The 20,517-nt window shown below is 40.5% G+C and overlaps 1 protein-coding gene and 2 pseudogenes across 1 annotated transcript; all 3 read right to left on the reverse strand.

The window, feature by feature from the left end:
* Positions 1–2,806, reverse strand: part of LOC107196690 — a 7,467-nt pseudogene extending 4,661 nt beyond the window's left edge.
* A 1,346-nt stretch (positions 2,807–4,152) lies between these two features.
* Positions 4,153–4,271, reverse strand: LOC112474202 (annotated as a pseudogene).
* A 10,648-nt stretch (positions 4,272–14,919) lies between these two features.
* Positions 14,920–15,813, reverse strand: LOC102879057 (transmembrane epididymal protein 1A-like). The gene has a single exon (XM_006925795.1). The coding sequence runs from the start codon at positions 15,811–15,813 to the stop codon at positions 14,920–14,922; it is 894 nt and encodes a 297-aa protein (XP_006925857.1).
* Between the last annotated feature and the right edge of the window lie 4,704 nt (positions 15,814–20,517).

The following is a 20,517-nucleotide window of genomic DNA, read 5'->3' on the forward strand; positions in this document are numbered from 1 at the left end:
GGCACGACAATTAGAAACCTGCTGAGGTTCCCTTACTGGGGAAAGTGTTAGGCAATGAGACGGAAAAGCCTCAAGGGGTCGATACTGAGTCATCCAAGGTAGGGGAGGGGCAGAGGCTTTGGAGTCATAAGGACCAGGAATGAATTAGTTCTGTCTTTTCTCAGGCTATGTGTAACATTGGGCGTCACTTGATACTTCTGACACCAGTTTCCTCATCCACAAATTGAGGTAATTATGCTTATCCTGCAGGATGGGTGCAATTAGAGATAAATGATTGCGTAGTTCACAGTGCTTTTGAAGCTAACCATTGTCATTGTTTATACATACCACACACACACCTGCATGCAACGTGCATGTACGCACACACACTGAAAACAAGAAAGAGAAGGTGTGAGTCTTTCTGATTGCCTGGAAGGTGCTGTTGTAGGCTTTAGACAGTTCAGGCTTGGTACCGGAGGACCTGGGGGCCTTTCAAGGGCCTTACAATAATGTTTGAGACCTCAAGTTAAATGATTGGCTCAAATTACAAAACATAAACTCCACAACTGAAATTGACAAAGGTTAAGTCCTCTGCAACTCAACTAACTCATAAATGATATCTTAAATTGTCTTGAAATAGAAACTCTACAAGAGTTGTACAAGCTACATTATGTTGGCATCAGAGTGCCTTGCTTTGTATTTTGGCTCCATCACTTACTAGCTGTCTGAATTGGGCAAGTCACTGAACTTCTCTGTACCTGTTCCTCCTCTGTAAAATAGGACTAATAATAGCGCCTACTTCAGAGGGTGTTGTAAAATACAACACTCACTGAATGGTATTGTATGGTGCCTGGCACATAGCAGGTTTGGCTATTAGTTTATTTACTGTAGGATGAGAGTGCATTTTAATATGCTTGATATAATTAAGGTAGGGCCTCTAAAGTAAGGGCCTGAGCCACACAAAGTTTTTAAAACAGCCCTTATTATGTTTGTGTAACTATATTTTTATTTAATCAGGTGTAACTTAGATTGTAAAGCACAGATGTGTGACTGTAACTTTATAAAAATTAGTGGTTCTCTGCATGGCAATACTACTCCCAAGGGTACCAGGGGTATTTTGGAAATTTGTTTTGTTTTTGTTTTTTTGTCACAATGAATAGGGGTTATTGCTGGCATTTTGTGGGGCCTCACTGGTGTGACAAAGATTTCTCTTCTGTGTCTCAGGATTTTCAAATACAAGTGGAAAAGCTGTTTATAATGATCCAATTCTAGAATCTAACTGAACCTAGAATTATGTAGGTAAAAAAATCTGCTTGTAATTATTTGAGCCCAGAACTACAGTAGTACCCTTTTATCTGTGGGGGTATGTTCCAAGACCTCCAGTGGGTGCTTGAGACCACAGATAGAACAGAACCCTCATATGCTATATTTTTTGCTATATATACATATCTAACATAAAATTTAACTTATAAATCAGGCACAGTAAGAGATTACCATCAATAACTAAAAATAAAATAGAGCAATTATAACAATATCCTGTAATAAAAGTTATGTAAACGTGGTCTTTCTCTCTCTGATAGCCAATCTGATAACTGAGACTAATGGGCTGGTCAGAGGACCTTTCAAGGGCCTTACAGTAATGTTTGAGGCCTCAAATGTAACTCAAGATAACTAAGTGACTAGAGGTGAGTAGCGTATACATTGTAGATATACTGGACAAAGGTTTGATTCATGTCCCTGGTGGGTTGGAGTAGAATGACTAAGACTACTCAGAATGGCATGTAATTTATAACACATAAATTGTTTATTTCTGGAATTTTCCATTTAATATTTTTGAACCGAGGTCGACCATAGGTAAATGAAACCACAGAAAGCAAAACCAAAGATAAAGGGGAGAGACTACTGTAATTCCATTTTACAAATGAATGCAAAGTTGTTATTTTTTGGCAAGGTTAGTAAGCACCAAATTTCCTAGGTGCTTACTAACTGTGTCCATCAAGGAAAGAGAGTTCTGTTTTATTTAAAATTTTACCAACAGGTCACCATTTTGAAAGAGTCACTATGGCAATCCTCTTGTATTATCGGGGTCACTAAATTCCTCTGAATTTTAACTGTCATCTTCACAGTGATTCTACATTTACATAGAAATATATTGATTTAGCCTATATGACAAAATGTGAAATGCAAAAGGTCAACAATATTCAGCTGAACATTGAAAATTTGGATTTATAACTGCCCACATGTGAACAGTTGCCAACGTGGTAACTCTGCAGTTCTTTTTAAATAAACACTGACCCCATCAAGATAAAGTGAAGATTTTACAATGAAATACATTTATAAAGTTGACAGCATATTATATTTCTGAGATTTAAAGGAAAAGTTTGAAAACTACGATTTTCACTGAACATTAAAAAATGTCTTTGAGTAGAAGGTAAAGTTGTTGGTGTTTTCTTTTGAAATAATATAAATGCTTACAAAATAGGGTAAGCAACACATTGTAGTAAAAACTCCAATTACCGGTGAACAATAGGTTATTAGAATGATGACAGGAAAAAAGCCCACTGAAATTATTTTTTTTATTCTGAATTCTGATGATACTGTTCTGAGAAAAATTGAAGAGATGGTGAGAACTGTGGAGTATTGGCTGTGTCGCGAGCCCCTGTGGGCCAAGGAAGCTCTCTGCTTACCATGGTAAGGTTCAGGAACAAACAAAGCCGTGATGGGTATTTATTTTCAAAATCTTCGACAATGGGTACAAAGACGCTGGCAGTATTCGAAGCCCTTGAACATGATTTCATAGAAAAAGAATACCCTTGCCCAAAGTCATCGTATGCACCACAGATTGAGCCTCAGCTATAATTTGCTGGCCGTTTAAAAGGTTTGTAGGCCATTAAAAAAATTAGCACCAGATGTTTAGAACAATGTGGAGAAAAACATTTTGTGACAATTGTGTGTTATTTTATTCATTTTGGATTCCTTGCTGTTTTACGAGATTTTTACTGCTACTCTGATACAGTCCCATGTGGTCTACCTTTTAAGGCCTAACTTCTCTGAGACTTCTTGTATTCTCTTCCAATCCAGCCTCTATTCACCACCTGATGAAACAAAATAACCTCAGGCCACAATAAAATAAATAGGGTCCAAAACTCATCCATGTAAAGTGTAGGGTTGCATTTTTGTGATGTTAATAAAAAAAAAAAAAAACACAAAAAAACCCCTCCCCCAAACCTACCATTTTTCAGGAGGTCTGTACTACTGAAAAAGGCACAAAGGTAAATATATTGAAGCTTGTTGTACTCAACTGTCCATATATCAAACTGAGCAAGTCCCAATTCAGTTATGTCCAACCCCCATTTACCCCTCAATACCAGCCTGCACTGTCTAAAGCCTGCAACAGCATTGCCTAGGGCTCTCCTACAAACATGACCACACACATCAATCGAGTGCCTTCCATGCAATTATGGAAGCCCAAGCAACAAACATCCTCTCTCTCTGTTTTTTTTTTGTTTTTGTTTTTGTTTTTAGTGTGTGCTTGTGCGTGCATACACAGACCAAAATCATGACAATGGCTAGCTTGTAAAGCACCATGAACCATATATGTCCCAAACAGTCTCTCTAGTCATAACAATCATCCTGTAGGGTAAGTCTTATTGTCCTTTTAGTCTACCTCAGTTTGACTCAGGATTGGGAACCGGGGCTGGTCAGGGGCCTGGAGCAAATCTCATTATATATACTAAAATATGCATTATCTTGCAGTTTATTATATATGGTCTTTAAGGTCTTTTTAAGTATTAGTATGCATGCCTTGAATGGATATTGAAATTTCAGGACAGGAAATATGATTTCTGAGATATTTCATCACTACCTTGTTCCATGTCATATAAAAGGAATTCTTTCATCACTACTTTTAAAATTAAGCCCAATGCTGTTCTGAGAATATTGTTCTTCCTTATATTTTCTTCCTTGATAGCCTATAATTTGCTTAACATGTTATTCATATTTCCATTAAGGTTATCTCTTCTTTCTCTTATCATATAATAAATGAGCCTGGTGTGTTATATCTTAAAATGGATTTTAATTCTGATATTAATTGGAACCTTTCTCATTGTTTTGTATTCATTGTAAGGAAACACTTCCAATATTCTTACTTTTATTATTTATTTATTTATTTTATGCCTATAGCACCTGGTCTTCCTTGGTGGTCTCCCATCCAAGTACTAACCAGGCCTGACCCTGTTTAGTGTCTGAGATCAGACAAGACTGGGCATGTTCAGGGTGGCATGGCTATAGACCCAATATTCTCACTTTTAAATGCAAACTGACTCATTTAAAAAGGTGGAATTATCGGACTCTAATATGTATTCTAATATAATTTTGCTGGAGCATTTACACATGGAAATGTATATCATTTTATTATTGATCATTTTTATCTCTCCTTTTTATTTTAGCTAGGATGTGAGAAAAAGAAAAGCAATCCTTGACACCTGAGAGCCAGACTGGCACTCACCGCTCGGCGTTGCGTTCTCCTGTTGCACAGAAACAGTTTCACAGAACAGCAGTATCAGGCACAGCCATTCTGTGCCCTTGATGGATCCAGATAAAAACAAGAGTGCTCTGTAATCATGTCTGAACACAGACAAAATGTGAACACGCTCCAAACCCCAGAAATGACAAAACATCTCCCTATCTTGGCTAATACAGATGACTACTGCTTCTTTGTGATAGCTTTAGCCTTGCTCTAGTCTGCCTTCCTCCTGGGTAACGTTTATTAAAATACCTAAGAACAGAACAATTCTCACTTCTTGACAGCATCCAATCCAAGGCAAAGCACTGTTTCCACGAATCCCCCCGGAAGGTCACCTGACATAAACCTAAATCCTCTAAGTTCTTTCCACCCCTGTGGCATGCGTTCTCCCTTCTTGCGATGAGCAATAAATTCAACTTGTTCAACTACAAGTATGTTCCTGACATCTTTGGGTGGAAGGCATCAACAAGTATTATAGCAATGTCTATATCTGTACCTACATATAGTTTACACAGTTATGTGTGTAGGTAGATTATATTATCTGTGAACTTCATTTCAAGATGGTAAAAGGGCTTTACAAAGTATTTGTTATAAAAAGAGGGTACTGAGTTTGGTAGGACCATGGATAGAAATTTTCTGAACTTGACCCTGTGCACAGATAAATCATGGTATTTTCTTTTGTCTGCATATAAATTCTGTGTGTGAATGTAGGCCTTGCACAGGCTGCCACATAAATGAGCAGGTAGTGTCAATTTCCAAAAAAAAAAAAAAAGTCCTCAAACTAAATACAGAGCAAACTATTCTGCTTTGCAGCCTAAGGAAAATGACTGGCGAGGGCCTATTTGGAGTCGATTTTATCCTCTGGTTTTGATCTCTTTTGTTATTCATTCACGCTTCTCCCTTACTTAGACACACTGGGCACTATTGTCGGGGCACTAAGCCTTGTTATTCCCATTTAGGACAATCATGTATCTCTAGCATTTGCCTCAGATGTGTGCTTTTACGTTTGACTGATGTCACCACATCTGGCATCTCAACCATCCTGCCGGGAACTGACTGATAAACAAAAGGGCAAAAGTGTTTTTATGGTCTCCTGGAATGAAACTGCCCTTCTCTCTTACTTTTCAAAAATTAGCTGCTAAAAGGGGGAAGGGCACTTAGAAAATTCTAAGAAGCCCTAATAATTAATATAAATGATGTTTCATGAGTGAAAAAAACGTTGCTGCTTTCGTAAGCATTGTGTTTCCCAGTGGCCCAGCTCTTCGGGCAGGTGCCCTTCCTGAATCAGCATACTTCTGCCACTTGCTGGTTCCCTTGGCGCATACTGAAAAGCAATTTGTCAAAGAAATTTTGCTTTTAGTAGTGTGTGGGAGGAGGTGGTTTAGGTTACTTAGGGCTAAACATCAACATATAATCTTAAAATTTTATTGTTTATTTTCCTTTCCAACCACCTCCCACCCCAGGTCTGCGAACGTGGAAATCATTGCTTTGTTCACGGATTCCTCCCCAGTGCTCAGAAGGCGCTAGAGAAATATTTATTGCATGTATGAATGACTGCAATGAATCAGTCAATCCACCAATGATTCATCCATCTCCGTCCTCATTTCAGCCGTATGAACCTTTGAATAGCAAGAGCCAGTCAGCCCTGGAACCGGCAGTTGTGAGAGAAGGACGCACGGCAGCACAGGGGCCTCGCCCTGGACATCCTTGCGAAACGCGGGACACTTCTTCCAAGGGTCAGGTTCCACCTCCCGAATCTGGTGTCGCGCCAGGCCCTGAGGGCAGAGGCGACTCAGGAGGGGCGGGTCCACCGCATGCTCCCGGTCCTCTCCCAGGCTGTGAGACAGGGCCTCCAGGGCGAAGGCACGAAAAAAGGTGCGGGGAAGTCAGACGTCGCGGGAGGCGCGCTCTCCTCCCCTGGGCGCAGGCTTGGGGAAATCAAGCTTCTTGAACGAGTGCCATGCGCAGCTGCGCCCCTGCAGCCCCCCGTTGCGGCAGAGATGGGCTCTGGGCTGAGTTCATGACCTCCGCCCCAGCCCCTGGGAGAGAAGAGGGACGCCCTCAGGAATTTGAGGCCACGGCACCCCGGCCATTCTCAGGCCAGGGCTCCTGTAACAAGAGAGTGGCTGCGGAGTGTGTTGGGCACAGCTGCGGAACGCTTGGCAATACTGAGCTCCTTTCATTCCTCACCGTTTTCCAGCTAGTTCTGTGCCCTTGGCAAACTTTTTACTTAGAATTCTCTTAAAAACAAAAAATCAAACGTATTATCTGTATTCTTTCCTTACATGGTAACAGTCGGTAGTACAAAGAGATTGAAAGTCAAGTTTCTGCCACAACCCAGTCTCCCAGTTTCCACGCTTTTAGATTCTGTCCCAGGACACGGAATGGGTCGATTCTCAGGACTGTGAGGATCCTGCTGTATGGGGACCGTGCACTCTGTCTCTCAGAGAGTGGTTCTTGGGACCTGTGTCCTGGCAGAGAGGGGCTGTCAGGGGAAGCTAAGGAATTGTTTTCCCGAGGGCTGATGTGCATGGATGCACAGGTCAGGGAGAAGAACGTTCTCTAGGTTGAGCCCCTGCTCCTTTCAGTGTCTTCAAAGAATTGTGAAGGGAGGAAGAAAGTGGCCTCGTTATCAAGGACATCGTAGGCAGTGAGAAAGCAGGGCGGGTTATCTCTGGATTCACCTGGAAGCCAGAAGGTGGCCTGGGCTGTAGGTAGTAGGCGGGGTGGGGTGAAAGAGAAGAAAGAGGAAGAAGAAGGAGAAGAGGGGCAAGACGAGAAGGAGAGGAGGGAGAAGAGAGAGAGGAGGAGGAGGAGAAAGGGAGAAGAAAGAGAGATACTGAGAGAGGGAAAGAAAGAAAGGGATAGAGAGAGACCTGGGAGGGCCTGGGGTGATACCTGGATGAGGCTTTAAGAGGTTGGAGGACCTTGAAATGTGGTTAATTATCCTTCCTATAGTCCCTTTTGTACTCACAGGCTAGTGAAGAGACAGGAAATTTGATTTCAGTTTCCACCTATTGTATGGTAGGCAGTCAATAACCAGGGCTGATGAACTGAATAGCTAACTACGCAATGTACACACATCTAACTAGAATAATGGTCACCGCGGTCTTTGAATTAACTTCCAGTCTCACTTTACCAAGATACTGGTAAAACCCTTAGCTGATTTAGGGGGACTATGCTGTAAACATATTTTTTTCTGCCTATTCTTTCATCATCCAGTTTTACTTCATGACCAGTAGCAACACCAGCAAGCACTTGGTTGAGGCAGCTTGGGCAATATATGGGGCAATGCAGGACCAGTTCCACTAGTCTTAGTCTTAGACTAGGTCTCCTCCCAGTGTCCTGCACGCTGTTCTTCAGTGGGAGGGGAAGGAAGAGAAGGAGGAATCAGGAATAAGAAACAAGGCTTTCTTTGTTGCCTACTCCCTTTATGTAACAAAAGCAATACTTGGTTTCTGTGTTACAATTTCCTGGTTTTCCTCCTACCTCCCTGGATGCTCTTTGGTGGTCTGCCTACAAGCACTTCTCTCTCTTTTCCCAGTTAGATGTGGTGCCTCTCAGAGTTCTGTTCCAAGCCCTCTTCCCTATACCCTCTCCCTGGGTGAGTTCATCTATCCCTGGGTGACCAGAAATGGCTTTGATGACCACTTATGACTCCCAGATCATCGTCTCTACCCATCTCTTTCCTTGAGCTCCAGACTTGTACTGCCAACCTGCTTCCATAACAACACCTCAGATGTCCTATGTCTATCCAGAATTCATATCTTTACCTCCAGCCCTCTGTCCTGGTTTTCTCGGTGATTGCATTTATTTTCCTTTTCAGCTGTGCAAGCATTGGCTTCTTCACCCCTCCTTCACTCTGCTAACCTCTATCCATGCTGTTCTGGTCAGGAATTGTTAAATCAGCTCTCCAATCCATGCACTTTTTTAAAAAATTAATTTTTCAATAATTAAAAATCTTTACAATTACAGTTGGCATACAATATGATATTAGTTTCAGGTGTACAACATGGTGATTAGACATTTATATAACTTAGAAAGTGATTACTCCAATAAATCTAGTACCTACCTGACATCGTACATAGTTATTATGACAATATTAATGACTACATTCATTATGCTGTACTTTACATCCCCATGACTATTTTGTAACTACCAATTTGTACTTCTTAATCTCTTCTCCTTTTCCACCTACTCCCCAACCTCCTCCCACCCGGCAACCATCGAAATGTTCTCTGTATCAGTTTGTTTCTGTTTTATTTATTTTGTTCTTTAGATTCCACATGTAAGTGCAATCATATGGCATTTGTCTTTCTCTGACTTATTTCACTTAGCATAATACTTTCCAGGTCCATCCATGTTGTTGAATGGTTTCATTCTTTTTTATAGCTGAGTAATATTCCATTCTATATATGTACCACCTCTTCTTTATTCATTCACCTATTGATGGACACCCAAGTTGCCTCCATGTCTTGGCTATTGCAAATAAGGCTGCAATGAACATATGGATGTACATGTTCCTTTGAAGTAGTGTTTTGCTTTTGTTCAGAAAAATACCCACAAGTGGGATAATTGAGTCCTTCTTTGTCTCTTGTTATAGCCTTTATTTTAAAGTGTATTTTATCTGGTATAAGTATTGCTACTCTAGCTGTTATTTATTTATTTATTTATTTCTATTTTCACAAAATACCTTTTTCCATCTCTTTACTATCAGTCTGTATGTATTTTTCTATCTCAAGTGAGACTCTTATAGGTAGCACATGTGAAGGTCTTGTTTTCTTATTGTTCAGCCACGCTATCTTTTGATCTGAGCATTTAATCCACTTACAGTTAAAGTAGTTGTTGACAGATATGTAGTTATTGCCATGTTATTATTCATATTTTTTTTTTAAATCTTTTTCCCCTTCTTTTCGTTCTTAAAGAAGTCCCTCCAACACTTTCTGTAATACTGGCTTGGTGGTGATGAACTCCTTTAGCTTTTTCTTATCTGGGAAGCTCTTTATCTGTCCCTCGATTCCAAATGATAGCTTTGCCGGGTAGAGTAATCTTGGTTGCAGATCCTTCCTTTTCATCGCTTTGACTATTTTGTGCCAATCCCTTTGGCCTGCAAAGTTTCCGTTGAGAAATCAGCTGTCAGTCTTATGGGACCTCCCTTATAGGTAACTAGATGCTTTTCTCTTGCTGCTTTTGAGATTCTTCATTGTCTTTAAACTTGGCATTTTAATTATGATGTGTCTCGGCGTGAGCCTCTTTGGATTCACCTTGTTTGGGACTCTCTATGCTTCCTGGGCTTCTATGTCTATTTTCTTCTGTTTTTTTTTTTTTTTCCATCATTATTTCTTGAAATAGGTTTTCAATTCTTTGCTCTTCCTCTTCTCCTTTTGGTATCCCTATGATGTGGATGTTGATATGCTTGATGTTGTCCCAGAGGCCCCTTAAACTGTCCTCGTTTTTTTTGGTCTTATCTATGCACTTTTATTCTCATCCAGCCACCATCACCTATTAATCTCCTAAATGGCCTCCTTGCTTCCAAGTTTGCCCTTCTCCAGCCCTCACTCCACATCGAGCCTGAGTGGTGCTTCCAAAATGGAAATTTAATCATTATCATTGATTTCAGGTTAAAGGCCAAATTCTTTCATGTGGACTAGAACGAATCTGACCCTTGTCTGCCTTTCTACCTTCATGGCTCACAACTCCAGGCTCAAACACCAAGGTCCACCTGTCCTGTTTTGTTCACATCCTTCTGTGCTTACGCTATGACCTAGGGACTTTCCCTTGGCCCTTTCCTCTCTCCCGAATATTTTCCCCACTCCTCTCCCTCTGGCCATACTCATCCTTTAGGTCCCCATGGAGATGTTAGATAGGACAAAGTTCTCAAGGTCTGGGCAGTTCTTACTAAATGCTATTCTTGCTAAGTCTTAAAATGTAGCACAGTATTTTGCAGAGGCAGCTGTACCCTGATGAGCCTGAGGAGCCAACAGGATAAGTTTAGCGAGTCACTAAGAAATCAACATGTAATTAACAAAATAGTGTATATAAGCAACGGCTAAACCTTCCTTTAGAGATACAGAACATTAGGTGTGAATCCCATGTCTCCTTTACTTCCCGCAAGTAAATAAAACTACCTAATGACAACCATGTCTCCTTCTTGAATGGAATACCCCAAGTGGTGAACCCCTTGAGTTAAGTAAAAGAAACATCACTTTTCTAGGAAGTGTTTTTTTGATCTCAAGTCGGACATAGCTGCCCCTAATCACAGCCCTTTTCAGATGGCACTTGGCTTGCTGTTTACCTTTCTTCTCCCACTGAACCACAATCAGCTTGAAGGCAGGATCACTTCATTGTTTCCAGGGCCTAGCATTGAGTCTGGCATATAGTGAATGCTCAGTAAATATTGAGTAACTATTTGAATGAATAAATGAAAGAACTGAACATATGGAAATAAATGAAGACAAACCAAAGGAGAACAAACAAAGGCTATCTATTCAGAGCTTGCTATATAGCAAGGGAGCCAGTCACTATTACTTGCTTTTTGGCAAAGACTCAAAGTGGGAAAATTTCATAGTGGAAAAAAGGGAAGGTTTCAGATGTGCCCCGATTGGAGATTGTTGGCATCGGGAAGCTGTAGGCTGGCTAGCTAGAAGTGGAGTATTCCATGTGATTGGTTAGGGACGTAGAGCTGTCTTTCTCTGTTTGGTTCTAAGTTGGAAGCATGGACAAAAATGAGGGAAGCTATTAGTTACTAATCAAGTCCTGTCCATTTGGGGTCAATTGTTACAGGGGTTGTTGTTTGGCTTCCTGGACTGGTTATTAGAGGCTACTAACTGATTCTCTGCAAGTCTGACTTGTAGATAGCAGGCTGGCTTCCTGGGTGGGTGACTGTAGATAATGAATTGGTTTCTTGGACTGGTTGCTAAAGATTGTGGGTCAGAGTTTTATTTTTATACATAGTCTGGTCATTGCCCATTTGTATATTCAGTCTCTCAAACTAATATTTATTAGTATCCACTGTATACCATACTCTGTATTAAGTGTCATTTATGCAGTATCTCATTTATTTTTCACCATACCTCTGTGGGGTAGGTATTACCATTTCTGCTTAACTTTGATCACTTCTTCTGTCAAAGCTGTCTTCTGGCCTTCCTTGATGCCTTAGTTTGTCTCCCCAACTCTCTGCCCAAATTCAGCAAAGACAGGGGTTCTGGAGTCCTTTTCCAGGCAAGGTTGCCATCTTTCCAGGCATGTCATTATCCTTGCTCAGTCCCTTCCCACAATGCTAGATGCCCAGTTCTGAATTTCTTCATCTTCAGTGACCTTCACCTCCAAACCACTTTAGTCATCCATACCTTAATCATCAGGTACATCAGTCATCATCACCAGAAAAAGTCTCATCTCTGATAGATAAACACTATCATTCACTCTGTGATTTAGATAACGTCCTATCCTTTTAGTCCTCCCAGGAAGTAATTAGTTCTGGGCAAGGACTATTATGGTAGATTTCAAAATACTTTAAAATACTTTTTGGTATTTTCTAAGATGTCTAAAATGTGTAACATGAATAATACCCCCAAATCATATAAACGTTATTTTTTAATCTTTAAAAATAACCGTCACCCACCTGCACTCCCATCATTCCATCTCTCTATTTCTAGAGGGAACAGGAAAGGGAAGAAGTCCATATAACATTATATAGTCATAGTCACAATGTAATCAGAACCTATAATGATAAAATTTCTTTAAATAGAGTTATTATAATTATTTTGGAAGGTCCCCAAAACTCACAACAAACACAGTTGACATTAATCATATTTGGGTGGCTGAGTACAATGATTAATTTTATGCGTCAACTAGGCTACACCATGGTATTCAGTTGTTTGGTCAAACACCAGACTAGATGTTGCTGTGAAGGTATTTTTTAGATGTGATTAATATTTAAATCAGTAAATCAGATTACACTGCATATTTTGGGGGGGCCTCATCTAATCACTTGAAGGCCTAAAGAGAAAAGACTGAGGTGCCTTGAGGAAGAAGGAATTCTGCCTCCAGACTACCTTCAGACCCAAATGGCAACATCAACTCCTCCCTGGGTCTCTGGCCTGCTGGCCTGCCCTGCAGATTTTGGACTTGCCAGCCCTCACAATCTCATGAGCCAATTCCTTAAAATTTCCATCTATCCACATCCTATTGGTTCTATTTCTTTGAAGAACCCTGACTAATACACTGGGCAAGATGTGCAAGACAAAAATTCTCCCCCACAGCACAAATGAAGATAAACAGGACCCACCTCTGTAAATTATTTCCCACTACTCCACCTAGCCATCATTCTTCTGTACTTCTAATTCCTCCTTATTAAATTAGGTCAAGATCTGATAACACTTATTTATGGTTGTTGACTAAGAGACTATACTTTAGCAGGTGGTTTTCAGCCAGTATGTGATGTCATTAGCATTTTAAACTTTTTGATTCTAAATTGAAGAAGAAAAAGCCTTAACATTATCTTTGAGTAAAGAATGTTCCACTAACAGGCTGAGATGTGTTTATCATAAGGCATTCTAAAAGTAAATCTGTCTTAAGTCTTCAGGGTGGGGCACAGCCAGATTTTGTGGAATCTTAAGTTTATAAAATTTGGAGATCTCTATTTAGAAAAAATAATGCAGAAATAACTTCCTTTTGCAATTTTTCAGTGATATGTACTATGAACACCTTTCCATGGCCCCTCCCAGGCCCTTGAAAGGGTGTTGTAAAATGAGGGGCTCTTATTAGCTTTGGGGTAAATCTGGATCTTCTGGTCATTTCAGGGTGGGGACAGAAAGGGTTCCTGCTTTGCCTGAGAGGAAGGCTGGGGCTGGCTTGATTCCAGCTGCTGGAGGAAGACACATTCCTCTTCCTCTAGGTCCAGAGTGTCCCTCCCCTCCAAGTGCTGCCAGTGAGAGTTGCCAGACCCTTGCCCCACTTCCATCCCTTGGCTTGCCTCCTTTCCTGCCTTAACCCCCGTCCCAGAGTTTTCAGGGTTTGTTTTCCATGCTCTTGCACATTGTTTCTTTAGGGAGTATCCAGTGTTGTTTCAGATGACAACATGCAGCCCATTGTCCACTCTGAAAACGCAAATGCCTCTCTATGCTTCCTGAAGCTTTTCAGTCTTTGAGGACAGCATTTCTGACTGGAGGGGAGGTAGTGTGATTGCAGCTGCTTCGTGAGTGGGGATTTTTCTCAATGGTCCTTTAGCCACATTTATGGCCAGCATTTCCTCCTTTCTTCTTGCCTCTTCAGACTTCCAAATACTGGGTTTACCATTTCACAGAGGCAGACTCATGCTATTCAAAGCAGTGGCTTTCTAATTACCCAGGGATAAGATTTTTATGTAGTTTGCTTTCATGTATTCACTGAGTCTATGAATTTACTATCACCTCTTCTCATTTGAGGAGAAGCTGCTTGATGACTAGATGAAAATTCTGTGAATTCCAGGGGGCTGACATTCTCATTGTCCCTCTGAGCTCTGAATTTTTGCATCTTCAGAACCACTTGGCTCATTTGCACTCCACATCTCATGAATTTCCTTCCCCTCTGCTCCTACCAACTGAAATTGGGGCCTTCTCTTTGATCTTGCCCCACAATCACTCACACAAGACATGCATGTATCATAGACTTTACTGAAAGAGTTGGGACAATAGCGTTGCTTTATATCATGGTAAAAACAAACAATTTAAAACTACATAAATATAATTCTTGTTTCTTACAACCACTTGTGAGAATTCTTCCCTTGCCTCCTTTTTCCCCAGACTTGAGCCTCTGCTAAATTGATTGCCATCTCTTTCTCCTAATTCTTTACTCCCTCAGAAAGCAGAAGTAGCCTCATTAAGTTTCAACTTAAATAAAATAAAACAAAACAAGTTCCTCAAGCCACTACACTTAGTACAAATAAAAAACAGAGAGAAATGAAGAAGATAGGAGCCCTCACCATTATGCAAAAATGGACCCCCCCTTTTTTTCCCACGCACTTAAGCATGTCAGCTAGAGGCACATACATACACACACTAAGCCAGCCTTGCCTCAGATGGATAGACCCCTCTCTGAGTTCCCAGTGATACTCCATCTCCTATTACTTCATTTCATTTTCTCCTCTTGGATTCCAAAAGCTGTCAGAGAAAAGCACTACTCTTTGTTCTCATTTAATGTAAGTTCATGGCCAGGAACCATCCTAAATAGTGAGACAAGAAAGAGACAGACCTGGAGAGAACAGAGTGATAGATAGGAGTAATCCTAGGAGCTGGAACTTTTATTTAGGAACAAGGAAAATGACTCCTGTGATGGAAAGACACATCGTAGATCCTAGGACATTTCCATGCTATGCACACAGTGAGCATCCTCAAAAGTTTCATTATAAAAGGCTAGCACAAAGACAGATTCTAAACCTAGACACCCCCATCCTGCAGCTCTGCCTCTGCCCCTGCCCCGAGTTTCTCGAACTCTTCACTGCTGTATCCTGTGGGGCACAGGTGGTAACTGGCACCTGAGGACTCTTTCCAGGAAGAGTAGTGATGATGCCATAGGCTGCAAATGCCATAAATGGTGGCCAGTATGGCAGCCCCTAAGCCCAGGTGCCAGCAGAAGAAGATGGAGAGGAAGGCGAGGTCCGCGGGGTTTTCTCCTTTCCAGGGCTGCCCAGAGGGAGGAACATACATCACCACGCAGAGCTGCAGCAGCCAATTGCTGAGCACCAGCCCCATCCAACACTTGAGCACCCAGAGTTGGGGCTGATCAGGGACCCAGACTTCGATTGCGAGCGCCAGGCTGACCAGGAAGGTAGGAACTATGAACAGGATATGCACACGAATCTCCAAGGTGCTCTTGTTCTCAATGTGGGCTACCATCAGCAGTGCCAGCACACAGAAGGCCAGGGCCTCAGCTGCTCGCTCCAGCTTTATATTCTGCCGTGCCTGGCATGACTGGCTCACAATGTCCACCACACCACTGAGCAGAAAGAACCCATACATAGTGACATGCTGCCAGTTGTTTTGGAACAGAAACGGACGCTGAGGGTCCTCCCAGTCTATCATCTTCAGCCGGTTGACTCCTGGTGGGTAGAAGAACTCAGGAATGATGCCAATCAGGGTGATGACAACTTTCACCACCCCTTCCACAGGTACCAGCTGCCACCACCTGTGTCCTCGCTTCTCCCTTGGGGGCAGAGGGGGCTTGCAGAACCTCTGTCTTCGTAGCAGGGCCAAGGACGTCAGCACCGAGTAGTAGAGTGAGAAGAAGAGGAAGAACATCCCTGGCAGCAGGTGTCCCTTGAGGGTTCCCATGGTCTCCGCGTGTGTGTCAGGGCCAACAGGGCAAGAGCTGGCAGATGAGCAGCAGCAACCTAACAGGGCTCTTCTCACAAGCAAGAGTGGCTGCTTTTTAGCTGTAGAGAGATCTCTCTGATCCAGCCCCACCCTGGCCTCCCACACTCAGAAAAGCATACCTCCGTGCTGGAAGTACCTGAGCCACTCCCAGGGTGGATCCCTTTCAGGGTTGTGGCACTTCACCTCACTCTGTTCCTCACTTAGATCAGCTAGGCCTGGGATTGCCACCTGTGCACCTCACGGCAGGCACTGGTTTACCCTTTCTCTCACCTCCCTTCCACCTTACCCCTCAACAAAGAGAGGGGAGGGGAAAAGTTAAGAGAGAGGGTGGCTAACTCTCTTTTATGACTGTCTCTTGGTGCCAGGCACATTGCATATTTTTTTCTCATTTAAATCCCTCAAGAACTGGATGAAGGACTTATTATTGAGCAAGTTTTACAGGTGACATAAAGGCTCAGAGGGGTAAAGGGATACGCACAAGATAATACACCTAGTAGCCAGCACAGCAGAGTCAGGGGTCCCAGATCCATTCATCTGTTTATGAAGTCCAGAGTTCATGCACAGCAAAAGTACTGAATCTCAGCTCCAACATTTGCAAGTCACATGACTATAAGCAAGTTACTTTGTCTTCTTGAGCCTCAGTTTCCTGATCTGTAGAATGGGAACAATAATTACTTCATAGGTTTGTTGTTATGATTAAATAGAATAATGTATGTAGTATCTGATATATAGCAAATACTCAATTATTGGTAGCGATTATCAGTAATTTTACTATTGTTACTACTAACATTCCTTGCGAAATTCTTGTGATGCTGTTGTTCAGATATTTCTAGAAATGACACCAAAGTAAGAATCATTAAAAAAATGAAAAACTTATATTTAAAAATTAAGTTTTTTATTAATAGAAATTAAACATCACAATTAATAATTTATTTATATGTTAAATTACTGTTAAAAAACAAATTTCAGAAGAAAAACAGACTATAAAATTTTACTCTATCTGTAGCAGAATGTTACATATCAAAAAGTTAAAAATGAACACCTCAGTAGGAAAATGAGCAAATGACGTAAAGTGGCTATTCACCTAAGAAAAATGACAAATACTTAATAAACCTATGAAATTCAAGATAGTAGATCTCACTGGTAAGAAAATGAATAATAATAAAATCTTCATGATATCTCCTTTGTACTAAAAGTTTATCTCCTCCCAATATTCATATGTTGATGCTCTAACTCCCAAGGTGATGGTATTTGTAGGTGAGGTCTTTGGGAGGTGATTAAGTTTAGACGAGGTCATGAGAGTAGGGCCCTCATGATGGGATTAGTGCTCTTATAAAAGAAGAAGTATTATAAAAGTATTTTACTGTTGTTGAGTAGAGTGTTCATATGTTTGTTTGATGTAGTTGTTCTGTTTTATTGTGTTGTTCAAGTCCTCTGTTTCCTTCTTTATCTTCTGTCTGGCAGAAGAGACAAGTGATCCAGATGAGGGCTTAGAAAGAAAATAGAGCTATAGAAAAAGCTTCTATCTTCTTAGAGAATACATAAATAATCATAAACAGAATGTTGGTAGAAATATGACTAAAGGCTATTCTGGTGAGGTCTCAGATGGGAATGAGGAACATGTTATTAGATGATAAAGAAGAGGTGATTCTTATTATAAGGTGGCAGAGAACTTGGCTGAACTATGTTCAGGTTCTAGCATTTTGTGGAAGGTAGAACTTGTGAGAGATGAAATTACATGTTTACTGAGAAGATTGGTAAGCAAAGTGTTGAAGAAGAGGCTTGGTGCCTTCTGATGCTTATAATAACATGCAAAAAGAGAGAAATGAATTGAAGCCATTGTTAAGCAAAAAAGAACCAGAACTTAAAGATTGGGAAAATTCTCAGTCTGTACATATTGCAAAAACGAGAAAGCATGTTTTAAAGAGAACACTAAGGGTGTGGTCCAACAACTTTTTGATAGGGAGATTAGTGTAGGTAGGAACCACAGATCTAATCAGCCACCTCATCAAAAACACTGTCAGTTTGTACTGAAGAGGACAGAGCTGAGACCAAATGGAGAAAGGCTATTGGACTTCTTAGATCCTACAGGACTAGACCATAGAACTATTTAGCTGTGTGTGTGTGCTGTTCTTCAAGACAAGGGAAGATAGTCCCAAAGGCAATTCAGAAATCATCACGACTGGTTTCAAAAGTGGGGACTATTGCCTTGGTTTCAACAGGCTAGACAGTGACCACCTGGAGATTTGGGGGTGGGGCCACCCAGAACTGTGGGGTGGCAACCCACCCAGCAGCCCAGCAGAGCCACAGGGGTGGGGTTGTCACCCCAGTGGGTCTTGAAGGCAAGACCACCACTTCAATGGGCAGAACATCAAACCAAAAAAAATTATTCCCTAGCCTTAAAATCTAATGACACTTGTCTTGCTAGGTTTGCACTTGCTTGGCACCATCACCCCTTTATTCCAATTTTTCCCTTTTGGAATGGGAATGTGTACCTAGCCTTTCCCATAACAATATTTTGAAGCACATAACTTCTCTGGTTTCACAGGTTCGTACTCAGAGAGGAGTTTTGCCTTAAGATGAATCATACCTTGAGGGTGTCTCACCCATACCTGATAGATTATTTAGATGAGACTTTTAGATTTTAGAGTTGGTGCTGGAATTGGTTGGGACTTTGGGGATGGAATAAATATATTTTGCATATATATTCACAATTTTAGGGGGGCCGGGGCAGAATTTTATGAACTGAATGTATCCCCCCACCCTCAAATTCACATGTTGAAGCTCTAACTCCCATTGCAGGTGGGGCCTTTGGGAGGCAATCAGGTTTAGATGAGGTCATGAGGTTGGGGTCCCCATGATGGGATTAGTGTCCTTATAAGAAGAGAAAGAGAAACCTGAACTCTCTGCCATGTGAGGACTAAGAAGGAAAGTGGTCATCTGCAAGCCAGGAAGTGGGTCTTCACTAGGAATTAAATTGACTGGCACCTTGATTTTGGACTTTCCAGCCTCCAGAACTGGAGACATATCTGTCGCTTAATCCACTGTCTATTGTATTTTGTTATGGCAGCCTAAACTAATACATTGACCCATTGGTAGTTTAAGAACGTATTTCCACAAATTTGTGAAATTTCAGTTTTCCTTCTGTTATTGATTTCTATCTTCATCCCATTGTGGTTGAAAAAGGCATTTTGTATGATATCTTCCTTTTAAAATTATTGCGACTTGTGGCTTAACATGTGGTCTACCCTGGAGAATGTCCCATGTGCACTTGAAAAAAATGTACATTCTGATGTTGTTGGGTAGAGTGTCCATATTTGTTAACTAGATCTAGTTGGTTTATTGAGTTGTTCAAGTTCTCTATTTCCTTACTTGTTTTCTGTCTGGCTGTTCTATCCATTACTGAAAGTGGGGTATAGAAGTCACCAACTATTATTGTAAATTGTCTATTTCTCCCTTTAATTCTGCCCACTTTTGCTTTATATATTTTTGAGAGTTTGTTAGGTGAGTAAATGTTTGTAATTGTTATATCTTCTTGCTGTATTGACCATTTTATTAATATGTAATGTTCTTCTTTGTATCTTGTAAGCATTTTTGATTTAATGTTTATTTTGTTTAATACTAAGCTACTCCTGCTCTCTTTCAGTTAGTATTTTCATGGAATACCTTTTTCATCTTTTCACTTTTATTCTGTTCATGTCTTTGGACATAAAGTGAGTCTCTTGTAGATAGCATTTGGCTGGATCATGTTTTTTATTTATTCTTCCAATCTCTGTTTTTTTGTTTTTTTTTTTTTGACTGGAAAGATTAAACCGCTAACATTTAAAGTAATTGCTGATAAAAAGGGACTGGCATTTTGCTATTTGCTTTATACTTTATAGCTTTTTTGGTTCCCCATTCCTAGCATTACTGTCTTCTTTTGCATTTAGTTGATTTTTTTTTTGTAGTGAAATACTTTAATTCCCTTATTTCCCTTTGCATATATTCTATAGCTATTTTCTTTGTGGTTGCTATGGGAATTACACTTAAAATCCTAAAGTTATATCAATCTAATTAAATTTATAACAGCTTCAATAACATACTTCCAATAACTTCAATAACATACAAAAACTCTGCTGCCATATAGCTCTGTCTCTATCGCTTTCAATTATTGATGTCACGAAATTACATTTTTTGCATTATGCATCTAAAACATAGATTACTAATTGGTTTTAATGCATTAGTCTCTTAAATTGTGTAGAAAACAAAATGTGGGGTTACAAACCAATGTTACAATAATTCTAGCTTTTAGATTAATAATTGTGTTTTTAAATGTATCAGTCTCTTAAATTATGTAGAAAAAAAGTAGAATTACAGGCCAAAGTTGCAATAATACTAGCTTTAATAATTGCCCATGTGTTTACTTTTTTGAGATCTTTATTTCTTCATATGGCTTCAAGGTACTGTCTAGTGTCCTTTTATTTCTATCTGTGACTCCTTTTAGCATTTCTTGAGGGGCAGGTCTAGCAGTAATGAACTCCCTCAGCTTTTGTTTATCTGAGAATGTTTTACATTCTCCCTCACTTTTAAAGGACAGTTTTGCCAGATATAAAATTAACTGTTTTTTTTTATCAGCCCATTATCTTTGTATCCCCAAAGTTTCTAATGAGAAATCTGCTGACA

This window comes from Pteropus alecto, unplaced genomic scaffold (genome assembly GCF_000325575.1).
Source record: "Pteropus alecto unplaced genomic scaffold, ASM32557v1 scaffold88, whole genome shotgun sequence".
Taxonomy (NCBI): Eukaryota; Metazoa; Chordata; class Mammalia; order Chiroptera; family Pteropodidae; genus Pteropus; species Pteropus alecto.

What these genes read in the sequence shown, in the direction of transcription:
- LOC102879057 (XM_006925795.1), bottom strand. Translation starts at nt 15,813, where the DNA reads ATGGGAACCCTCAAGGGACACCTGCTGCCAGGGATGTTCTTCCTCTTC.